Source organism: Mesoplodon densirostris, chromosome 17 (genome assembly GCF_025265405.1).
Source record: "Mesoplodon densirostris isolate mMesDen1 chromosome 17, mMesDen1 primary haplotype, whole genome shotgun sequence".
In the NCBI taxonomy this organism is placed as follows: Eukaryota; Metazoa; Chordata; class Mammalia; order Artiodactyla; family Ziphiidae; genus Mesoplodon; species Mesoplodon densirostris.
This window is the reverse complement of record NC_082677.1, coordinates 32,855,350-32,867,954: the sequence shown is the minus strand read 5'-3', so window position 1 is coordinate 32,867,954 and position 12,605 is coordinate 32,855,350. Positions and strand designations below refer to the sequence as shown.

Genomic DNA, 12,605 nt, shown 5'->3' with positions numbered 1-12,605 from the left:
TTTTAATGGCTCATGTTCTGCATTGTAGAAGAGAGTTATTGAGTGGATCCAGAAATAGTTGATTTGAGAAATTCTGTGGGTCTTAGTATTCTATAGTTAAATAGTTGTTATAATAGGGGTGATAAATCTTCAAAATAGCTGTGTTCTATTATTTATTACTCAGACTTGATTTACCTGGATTGATATGCTTCCTGAATTTTATAGTGGGCTCCAACATGAGCATATCATGTGCAAGAAAATCTTTTAAAAATCATTAACATAATTTTAAAATACTTTATATATTTTGCTATAAGGCAGTTTTAGGAATAGTAACTTTATTCTCTATGATGATTGAAGGTGATAGCAGTATGAAGAATCCTAAACCATTTATATTAGATTTACAATATCTTTATAGATATACTTTTGAATATAGAGATTGTTGAAACACTTCAAACAAAATACTGAAGTCTTACTGTGAGTTACTAAGACAGGAGGGTCTGATGAACAGAGTCTGTCAACACATCTCAGTGCCAGCCCAAACAAAACGCTCAAATTACTCCTTGCATGTTTGATTTCAAGCTTTCCTGCTGCAAGTGAAATAAGAATAAATACAGAATTGGATGTCAACAAGGCAAACAGTTAAGTGGGATGCTATAGGCGTTTTCATGAAATTTGAAAGCAAGGTTTGAAATGCCTATAAGTAATCTGTGCAATGCTGATAGTGGAGAGGAAACTCTTAACTTTTGAAGTAGCATCCTGGTTTGAAAACGCCAACTTATATTGAACTTTTTTTCTTCACCTTAGCTATAATAGTGATCTTCAGTCTTTTCTTTTTTTTTTTTTTTTTTTTTTTTTGCGGTATGCGGGCCTCTCACTGCTGTGGCCTCTCCCGTTGCGGAGCACAGGCTCCATATGGGATCCTCCCAGACCGGGGCACGAACCCGTATCCCCTGCATCGGCAGGCGGACTCTCAACCACTGCGCCACCAGGGAGGCCCCAGTCTTTTCTTTTACACGGGAGTATCTTTCCTGTTTTAGTGCATTCTTGAATTAGTTATTCTGTGGTTTTCATAGAGAAGAGATGAGTGAAATAGTCTGAGATGAGTCTGCCAATCTAAATGGCAAATTCTTTTCTTTGCGGGGGGGTGGTTAAAATCAGAAACTCTGACTATTTGTAGGTGATTAAGCTGTGTTCACAGAAGTGTACAAATGAAGAGGGAATTTTTTTTTTTTTTTAATATTTGGCTGCACCATGCCAGAAATGTGGGATCTTAGTTCCACAACCAGGGATCAAACCTGTGCCTCCTGCAGTGGAAGTGCCGAGTCTTAACCACTGGAACACCAGGGAAGTCCCTGGAATTTTTAAAATAATATTTTTATTTTTCATGCAAATATATTACATTTGGTGTTTACTCTTATTTTCTAAGGAATGTAATATTGTGTCTTAAGTAAGAAAATGGTATTATATCCTGGTATGTGACTTAAATTTTTTATTCTTTATAACATCCTGCTTTTGATTATTGGATGAAAGTTTGTTATTAATATTCCATTTTTCAAAGGCTACACACAGACACACATACACACATAAAATCATACATACAAACAAATATGTATACAAGCACATATATACAAAGAAATACACATATATATCATATTATATCTTTTTCTTTTCCCCACTTTTTGGAAGACTTATTGTTAACATTATTTTATTTATTGTGCTAGGCTTTCCAAATCAACACTGATTTCTCCTAAGGTAGTTTTTCTATAATCAAGGTGAGCTGTTGTCTATTGGCACTGCTATCCTAATTACATACATACTTTGATTATATTAATGGGTTTAATGGAATAGAGGTGGTTGGGTCAAGATGAAAATACTCATTTAAAAATAATGATAAAGCTCTTTTTAAAAATACAACCTCACTTTGAAATTTAAGAAATTGTTAACATTTATAAAGATGTATTTTAGTGGTTTGGAAAATTCTCCTAGAACATGCTTTTACAATATTTTGACTAATTTTTTCAGTAATCTTTTTCTTTATGTAGACTGGAATCTTTTCTCTTTAAATATTGCTCCCTTGCCCAATTTCTGCTCTTTCGAATAGTTCAGAGTGAGGCTTATCCAGTGGTGTGCTGTTAAATGTTTAACAACCAGCTCTGGGTGAGGGGATGCTCTGATTAGCAGCATTTGCTGATTTCTGTAGTGTCAATTACTTCCAACATGGCAGGTTTTAAGCTACTAACATGATGTCAGTGGACATGGGGCATGGAAGAGCTGGGCACACTCAGCTCTCACAAGCCAAGTGCAAGCTGGGTTCAGCACATCACTGGCTTATCACATCATCGCTCCTTTTTTCACAAAGATTATGAATCATGAATTATTTTATACATAGTGTTATTCTTTTATTGTATTTATGACTAGAATATAACAAGTGCAAAATATTTGTGAGTATATAGCATTATTGTGATACTCCAAACTAGACTACTGACTTAATATATGACTACCCTTTCTTCTGTTTTTCAGTTGGGTGGAGAGCTTTGGACATGAGGGGCTTGGATTGTTACTGGACATTTTGGAAAAGCTGATTAGTGGCAAAATGTAAGTATTGCTAATCATTATTTCTAATTAAGCTAAATTTGCATGTCCAATGATGATTCCAACATTGATATCTTTTATGCAGACAAGAAAAAATTATAAAGAAGAATCAGCACAAAGTCATACAGTGTCTAAAGGCCTTGATGAACACCCAGGTATGTACATAGGTAATTGTATTGTAGTTGTTCTTTATCAGTTCTTACAGAAATTCTTATGAAAGAAGAGTTATGTAATATAGAATTTGCACTAAAGTGATTCATTGCTTTGATAAGCTCTTCAGTATATAATGGAAAAAATATTGAAGTATTGATTTCTAGTTTTCTGTCAAATCAACTGTCTCTCAACAGGAGAAACTTGGGGATAAATCGATCCTCTTCTGGTGCTTAACCCTTCATGCGCAGATTAATTTTCTTTTCCTCCTGTCCTTCTTCCCTACCTCTCTACCTCCCTGTCTGTCCTCTTTTTTGTTCCCTTCCCTCTTCTCTTTTAATTTTCAGAAGTGTAGCATGAATCAGCTTTGAAATCATACACGATTATTAAATGTGGTCTGCAGTAATACTTATTACAAAAGAATTAAGTTGGAAAGACTTAGTTTTTATATTCTAGAGATTTAAATTTTTAATGAAATTAATGTGAACAGATATGAACAGGTCCCAGAGGTGGAGGAGCAATGATGCTTAATGCAAATACAGTTGACCCTTGAACAATATGTGTTTGAACTGTACTGGTTCACTTATACGTGGATTTTTAAAAATAAATACATATTTGGGGCTTACCTGGTGGCACAGTGGTTGAGAGTCCGCCTGCCGATGCAGGGGACACGGGTTTGTGCCCCAGTCTGGGAGGATCCCACATGCCGCGGAGCGGCTGGGCCTGTGGGCCATGGCCGCTGGGCCTGTGCGTCCGGAGCCTGTGCTCCGCAATGGGAGAGGCCACAACAGTGAGAGGCCCGCGTACCGCAAAAAAAAAAAAAAAAAAAAAAAAAAAACATATTTGTACTATAAGTATATTTTTTCTTCCTTCTGCTTTTTTAAAATAACCTTTTCTCTACCTTTATTGTAAGAATATAGTATATATTACATATAACATACAAACTATGTGTTAATCAACTCTGTGTTATTGGTAAGACTTCTGTTCAAGAGTAGGCTATTAGTAGTTAAGTCTTGGGGGAGTCAGAAATTATACTCGGATTTTTGACTGCATGAGGAGTTGGTGCCCCTAACCCCTGTGATGTTCAAGAGTCAACTGTAATATTGAAACCAAATATAATATGGCAGGTCTGCAGTTTGAATATTTAAAGAGGATACATTAGAAGAGAGAAATGGTTTATGCTCTGTACTGAAGCTGGGTTTATCGCACTGTGTTTCCTTTTTTTCATACTCTTAATTGCGGAAATTAGCTCTATTCCATGTCATGTCTCTAGCTCTAACATCTAATCATATCTACCTCATGATGTGTGCAGTAATGATAGGTGTTTTCATTCATTAGACAGCAGGAGAGGAAATTTTACCTATGTTGGGTAATGATTTGTGTTTTATAGCAAAACTGTGTATTTCTGATTAATTTTAATTTTTAATATTTTTGCCTTATCATTTTTTTTTTGGAAGATGTTGGGGGTAGGAGTTTATTAATTAATTAATTTATTTTTGCTGTGTTGGATCTTCCTTTCTGTGCGAGGGCTTTCTCCACTTGTGGCAAGCGGGGGCCACTCTACATCGCGGTGCGTGGGCCTCTCACTATCGCGGCCTCTCTTGTTGCGGAGCACAGGCTCCAGATGCGCAGGCTCAGTAGTTGTGGCTCACGGGCCTAGTTGCTCCATGGCATGTGGGATCCTCCCAGACCAGGGCTCGAACCCGTGTCCCCTGCATTAGCAGGCAGATTCTCAACCATTGCGCCACCAGGGAAGCTCTATCCTCATTTTTAAAATAAACTTTTAGAGAACTTTGTACTTAAGTACTGGTACTTAAATTATTAACATTTACATTTCTTTTTATTAAATTCAGCAAATATTTATATTTTCTAATTATTTTTTAATTGAATTACTTATGGATTTTTCATCATTTTCTGGAGTTAAGTTTTCTATTTTTAACCAATGAAATATTTTTCACCTTCCTGCTTCCTCCAATCAGATATGATTTTCAGGGAAAATATCTGATGTAGAAATCACAAGTACTTTCTGTACTGAACTCACTGTGCTGTGAGAATTCGATTTTAGATATATTATGTAACCTTTGTAGAGTATGTTTTAAGTGTGAGTGAATAAAGGAATCAAATTGCTCATAGGGAGACATCTTTTCACACTGAGTGTATAACACTTGCTTTCAGGCGGGGTGGGGGGGCTTCTAAAATAAGAATATAGAAACTGGAAATTTCACTGGTGATGGGAAGGCTGAGAGTAGCGAAAACCCAGGAACATTTTTCCAAAACAAAGGGGCACGGGGCATTTGGATCATAATTTGAATTTAAGAATGTCATGGTTAAAGTGAAGTGGTATATAGAAGATAATATTCCTACTTGGTTTAAGACTGAATTGGAAAGGGAGTAAACTTTGTGTATTTATATTCTAATTAATATAATGTGATTTATTGTTAAATAATGGCTTATTTTGTTTATAGTTTATGTGGAGCTGGAATATATTCCATTTGCATTTATTGTCATGCTGATATGAATAAAAAGTTACTGATACTTGGAATTATAATGTCTGAATTCTAAACATAATTATATGTGAAATTTTTTGGTAAATATTTTTTTTCCAAGATTGGTTGATGGTTTTTCCTCTCCCTTACTGTGCAGTCTTTATAAAAGTTCATTAAATGATGAAAAAGGTAGGCTTTAAGAGAAAAAATGTATGTACTAGTACCTTATTTGGTACTAGTAATTAATTATATAATTGATATTATGAGTGAATCTGATATCATTGTATGAAATTGAATTTTTTTATAATACTAAATAGAACTTTATAGTAGTGTTTAAATAGAAGAAGATTTTGAATATTTATTAGGAAGAAAATAATAGTCAAGATGAAAAGTTAAATATCTTTAAATTAAGAGGTAGTCAGAACAGGGGTTTCTTTTTGGTCAGTTAACTTTTTGTGTTAAGGTGTGTACCCCCAGCGAGGGTGCCTTGTTCCTGAAGCCAGCCCCCTCCCTACGTTATCTCTGCTGCTGGTATTAACTCAACGTGGGTAGTCATTCAGCACCAGTGTTCATGTAGGGCATCTGACACAGGGATTTAGTGTATTCACCTTCCCCTACCTAGCACACTTTCAGTGATCAGTAGTTCTACTGATTAGGTAATAATAGGCCTCAAGTAGACTGCAGAGGGAACCTGGCATTGGTCCTCAGTTTAGAACATGTCAGTGGATCCTGACATTCAGTGGAGAGATATTCTTAGACCTTCTAAATTTGGTCACTATCTCTCTAACCTTGTAATAGCCTTCATTTAATGCACTTTAAGTGCCAGCACAGGTAAGTTGACTATTTCTCTCACAGAGTCAACGGGTTTAGGTTTGCTTTGTTTTTTTAAATAATTGAATGAGAGTAATTTTATACAAGTAGGCAGCAGTTCAGTCTTTAATTCTAGATCCAGTAGCGGTAATCTGGCCTCATTCCAGTCTCAAAATGAGCACCGTACAATTTTCCATTAGTGATGTCAGAATATTGCCAGTGATGCAGCTTTGAGTTCCCAGGACACTGTTCGAAACAAGGAGATCAGAGAATGCTCCTATTCTACTCTTGACACATGGTTTAGGGTCAGAGGGCCTGACAGAGAAGGTAGGTGGTATCCCTTAGAGGAAATCAGTATGAGTTGCTTTGAATGGCTGGAGGAGCCACAGGATTCTGATCCCAGAAGGGCAGGTGCTGGCTCAGGCCAGCCCAGAGTGGGGGAAGTGAAGGAGGAAGTTCTGAAGGCAAGCTTTACTCAGTCTCATGTTTATTAGGACAGAGCTAGCCCTTTGGTACTTGGTAATCATTGGCTGATTGACTTTTTGAATTGGGTTTAAGTGGTACATTACAAAACTCTGACAATTCCCTGGAATGATTGTCGAGGCATATTGTAGTCTCTGGCCCCATGCCTGCTTTTCTTTGTTTCCAGTTATGAAACAGCCCAGAGTATCACAAAAGTGAGCGTTTCCTGGTTGGTTTAGCTGTTTCCTTGTAAACGTTTCCCTGTCACCAACGGGACAGAGAAGTCCCTTCAAAAATCATACCCTGGGGCCCTTGACCCTTCTGTTTGGACTTCCTTCTTTGTACCTGTGTTCTTTAGATAGTGGTTTAAAGCAAGTGCAATATTTCACCACAGTGTGAAGCTTCTTTACGTAAATGTGGTATACAAGACAGGAAACTTATAAATAAGTTTTCATAACATTCATAACGTTCAAAGCATTTGGATCTAAGCTTGTTATAGATTTTACTTTGATACCAATACCTAGTGCTAATTTTGAGTTCATAGGTCTGTAATTGGGATTAAGTTCCTTTTTAGTGCTTAGTAGTAATTCTAATCAACTAAATTCTCACTCTTTAAAAGGATCCTCTGGGATGTATGGTAGATAAATAGTACTGTTTTATTGCTTCTATTCATCCTCTGTTATTCGATACTTATCTTCCATAGATTTTAAGTAGACCCTAAGAGATGTATACATCCTTAAATCAAAACACTAAGTCATTAACATAACTCCTTATCTTCCAATTGAATGTGACGTTCTGGCAGTAGCAAACTTTGGCCTTATTCAAAATCATTCCATTTATATAATGTGTTTACAACTGCATTGTCTTTCTGATAACAAAATATCGTTCAGATCAGAATACACATGTTCTTATGGCAGTTTCTACATGGTATCAGCCCGAATCACCCTTCAGCTTTTGCCTGTTTATGAACTAAGTGTTACTATCTAGGCCCGCACTGTGTAATGTGGTTGCCACATGTGGTTACTGAGCCCCTGAAATGTGACTAGTCTGAACTGAGATGTGCTGTAAGTGTACAATACACACTAGATTTTGAATACTTAGGAAGGAAAAAAAAGTAAAAATATCTCATCAATAAATGTTTTATATTGATTATATGTTAAAATGATAATATTTTGGGTATATCGGAATAATTCTATTAAAATCAGTTTTACTTTTTGTTGGAAATTTTACATTGCACATCTGATTCACATTATATTTCTCTGGGACAGTGATCTGTGCGTTTATTTGTGGTACCTGTTACCAACCTTCCTTCCCAGTAGAGCTCCTCACGGCCTCAGTGTCTGGTTCAGTATCAGTCTGTTCATTTTGTATGTTCCTGTTGGGAAATCTCAGTATTCCTCACCACTTCTCTCTTTCTCTATTTGGCCACTTATCTATCATAGTAATTATTAGTCATATTGCTGTAAAATTACCTTTGAGGGGTTATCTATATTTGATTGATTCTCATAGTTCTTAATGTAAAGGGAATACTTCTATGAATTTTTTAGGATGTTATGCATTCTTTATATTTTCTGGCTTTACTACATGTACACATATATTATCTTATAAACATTTTAAAAATAACTACATTTCCTTCAGGGCACTATTTTTTCAACTAACCACTAAAATTTAACCTCTTATTTCCAAAATGTTGTAGTATGGCTTGGAAAGAATTATGAGTGAAGAGAGGAGTCTTTCTTTGTTAGCCAGAGCCATTGATCCTGAGAAGCCCATTATGATGACGGATGTAGTTAAACTCCTTTCTGCAGTGTGCATTGTAGGGGAGGAAAACATGTAAGTCTTCTCAACTTATTTCTCTCATTACATAATAATTTAATACAGTTTGAGTCATATAATATTTTCATTATTCTATTTTAGTCTAGAATTTACTTTAAAAAATGAACTATACTTCAGCAGGTGATTTAGATTTATATTGGCTGAACAGAAATATTTGAGTAGTAATTTTTTTCCCTTAATCAATATAGTAGTTATGGGCTAACATGTTTCTATGAAAAATGGATTTCTTCATTATATTTAAACTGTTCTGAACTCAAAACCTAAATAAACATTCTAAATGAAGACTTTGAAAAATATACAAATTGGTTCTGTTTCTTATTTTTTTTTTTTTGGATAGAATTAATTCAATAATAAGTGAGTAATTGATAATGTAATGGTTGAGGGTGCAAGGTCCTTGACAGTAAAGTACATACTAAAGTTTTAACTTTAAAGACATTATCCACAATTGCTAGAGCTGTAACTAAAAGACCATTACATACATATTAAAAGATAAATAAAAATAAACCTGTTTTTCTTTTTAAGGAAGATTAGTGTTCTTATTACAAGAAAGCGTTTAAAAATTATTTAAAATACCTTTTATAAATGATAAAGATATACAAACTGAACAACCAAAAGAACACAGAAATGGCCCTCCCTCCTATAAGGGAAGGCAGAGCCCTGTAAGTGAAACTTCCTGCACTCATTTAAAAATGGTCCATGTAGAGGTCCTGTGGGGCCGATGACTGTTGTGCCGCTCAGTTTGGACTTAGTTGGAGAGTCAACAGGCACCACTCAGCCCTGGCCCTCTGCCCCCATATGTAGCTATAGTGTGTATCCCTGGATGAGGCCGTGCCTGCTGCAGTCCCAGCTGCAAAGCCAGGCGTACAGCTTCTGCACTTTCCCATTTTAAAAAGGCCATGTTAATTTTGGTGCAGAAACCTAAGTGGGAATTTAATGTCGACACAAAGGTACTTCCTGTTCTCCCCCAACTCCTTTCTGCTCCTCCTCCATCCTCCTCCCTTGGCTTCCCTCCTTCCTCTTCCCCCCTCCCTCCCTTACTTCTTGTTTCTTCTATCTTTTTTCTCTTCTTCCCTTTTCCTTCCCTATCCCTTCCTCCCTCCTTTCCTCTCTTCTTGTCCTTCTCCTTTACCTTCTCTTTCTTAATACTCTTGCTCTTTTTCCTCCTCCCTCTTCTACTCCTCTTCCTCCACTTCCATATAATTTTTATTCTTTCTTGACTTCAGGATAGGTCATCAAAATGAGTAAATAACTCTTAGGACTAAAGTGTCTACGTCCACAAACTGTGTGAGCTTTTACAGTATGCTGGGTACTGTTAGCATAAGCATTCTTTAAAGAAGTAGCAAATATACTTCTTGCATAACTATTATTCTTTATATTTGACTGTAATTCCTTAGTACTATATGTTTTTGGGCACCAGAGCTTCATTTATTTATACTCAAGACAGAGTAGGGTTGTAGTGGTTAAGAGCATTTATATAGTGCTCACTACACAGGTCTACCATTTAGTAGACCTGAGATCCTAGACAAATGGTTTAATTAACCTTTTTCTTTCTCAGTTTCCTAACCTATAATCTGGGATAAAAATAATTACCCCATATTATAGAGTTCATAGAATTATATACATTAAAAATGGTTAATATTTGTAAACTGTTTTAAATAGTGCCTGATGTGTAGTAAGTACTATATAAATGCTTGATAAATAAACATGATCATAGTGTTATTATGAGGAATAAATGAATTAAAACATGTAACATAGTTCATGCTTAATATGTGCTATGTGATCAGTAAGCTACTTTTAAAATGTTATTGGTTGCCTAGGAGTAGTCACTCTGGAGTTTAGTAGACTAAGCTATTTTATTGGGTTATTTGGGTTATTTGCTGTTTGCAATTTACTTTATAATTTCAAATTTTTCAATAGCCTTGAAGAAGTTTTAGAAGCTTTAACATCAGCTGGAGAAGAAAGAAAAATTGACAGATTTTCTTCTATTGTGGAAGGTCTTCGGCACAATTCAGTTCAATTGCAAGTAGGTTTCATGTTTATTATTCATACTGTTTTTTGTAACTGTTTCCTGACTGACTTATATTTAATACTGTAGTATGAGACCCCACATGCCATTTAAAATTTTATAGCATTTTTAATAAATACAGAATTCTAACATATCATAATTTATCTTATAGATACAAATTTATGTACACCTATAATTATTTCCTTAGGTTCCTAGAAGTTGACTTACTAGATTTCTCTGTGAAATATATAATCATAGTCCATGAATTGTTATCTCAATTGTTGATTTTTATAATTTTTTAAGAAGTTTAGGCAATTGAGTGAATTGTGGCTTCTCGTTGTATTTGTTTTATATCTGAAAAGTTGAGAGTGTCCATGAGTAAAAAGACCAAGATACACTTAGAAAAATCCTTTCAAAGATTTTTTTTTTCTTTCAAAGATTTTTAAGCGCTCCCAAAAAGTCACATTTAGACTTGAAACATTATAGTACCCAAGCTGCATGTCTAATATTCATTTAATTTCTCCCTTTTTTAAAAGACACAAGAATTTATTGCTGTAACTATTGTTACAATCATTGCTAATCAAACCTAAGTATTTTTAAGGAATTATTGATGACTGACCTTCAAATTAAAAGAAATTTAATTGGTGTGGTTGGGACCTGGGTATTGGGATTTTTGAAAGATCCTCAGGTGATTCTAATGTGCAATAAAATTTGGAAACCAAGGTGCTACTAGCTATGAAGTAAATCTGTTTCACACTTAATAGTAAAATATTATAGTTTTAATTTTTACTTGAAAGCTCTGTGTACCTTAGCCATTTAATTGTTTCTCATTGTGGTAGGAATAGAAAAGCCAGATCTTAGTGTTAAATTAATAAAAAATAAGCATGGTATTTGATGAAAAATCAGAAAATGTTAGGGACTGTCAAATTAATAATTTATTATGACATTTCTGAAGACGGTAGTTTGTGAATCTGCTTCTGGTGACAATGTTTGTGAATGGTGGTGAGGAACCCTGTGTGACTGGTTTCTCGGGACAGTATGCAGACTTGAAGATCTGAGTACGTGTATGGTCACTATTGCGTGGGTCCAGTTCCTGGTGCTTCTGGAAAAGAGCTCCTCCTTCCACATCTGGGAGTGGGGGCCTGGGCTTTGTGTCCATCGCTGACCTCAACCCTGCTCCTTCAGTTGCTCGGTGGGCTGGGGTCTGTTAATCCATATACCATTACCCTCATTTCCCTTTCCTTCTCATTTCTCATTGGCCCCAGATTCCCTGTTCACCACAGGACTAATGAAGAGTGAGCCTAAAAGAAACTGTGTAGAGAAAAGCTGAACAATTACTTTATCTGGGTTTTCCTCTAGTACTCATGTAACTTTTACATGCACAGTGTTTGTGCAAATACCACTAGGTTATTAGATTAATTTTGGTAATTTGTGCAGCTTATTAGAAATTATGTCTAGTTTAAAAATCTCCCTATGAAATGTAATAGTCCCATGTAAAGTTTATTCCCTAAGTAAGGACCTTTTGGTCCTAATGCATACTTTTTGTATTTAATGACACACATGTTACAGGAATGATGAAAACAATAGAGTTCTGAGTCAGGCAGGCTTGAATTTGAGTCCCAGCTCTTCACATCATAGCTTTAGTGACTCTGGATCAGTTCCCAAATCTTTTCTATACTTCAGTTTTCTCAGTTGCAAGATGGCAATAATCTCAGTACCTAGCTCATTGTTGATGCAAGGATTACATAGGATATAGGTTTAAATGCTTAGTACGCTGCTTGGTTCATTAGCAGAAGCGTTCAGTAAATGCTAGCTTTAAAAGTAATTTTGGTAAATTAAAAAAATAAAGTCAGTGGAGATTAAATGTGATCTTCATTTTTTAAAGAAACATTACCAGTGTTGATATTAAAATTGATACTTTCTATACAACCCAGCATTTAATGAAAACTTGCTAATGAAAACTTATGTTCACACAAAAATGCATGCACAAATTTTTATAGCAGGTTTATTTGTCATAGCTCCACACTGGGAACAACCTCGTGTCCCTCAACAGGTGAATGGTTACACTGTGGTACACCGTGCATATAATACTATTCCACATCAAAGAGGAATGAACTACTGACTTAACGCAACTTGCGTGAATCTTCAGAGAATTATGCAGATTGAAAAATGCCAGTCCTAAAAGGTTACACACTGTGTGGTTTCATTTACATAACATTCTTTTTTTTTTTTTTTTTTTTTTGCGGTACGCGGGCCTCTTACTGTTGTGGCCTCTCCCGTTGCGG

The 12,605-nt window shown here is 35.5% G+C and overlaps 1 protein-coding gene across 3 annotated transcripts in view; it reads left to right on the top strand.

The window, feature by feature from the left end:
- DIAPH3 (diaphanous related formin 3) overlaps positions 1–12,605 on the top strand; it is a 550,032-nt gene that overhangs the window by 159,150 nt on the left and 378,277 nt on the right. For all 3 annotated transcript variants that reach the window (XM_060080302.1, XM_060080301.1, XM_060080303.1), the window contains 4 exons: positions 2,500–2,574; positions 2,657–2,726; positions 8,176–8,312; positions 10,233–10,342. In XM_060080302.1, coding sequence (XP_059936285.1) covers positions 2,500–2,574; positions 2,657–2,726; positions 8,176–8,312; positions 10,233–10,342 — 392 coding nt within the window. The remainder of the gene's footprint in view (positions 1–2,499; positions 2,575–2,656; positions 2,727–8,175; positions 8,313–10,232; positions 10,343–12,605) is intronic.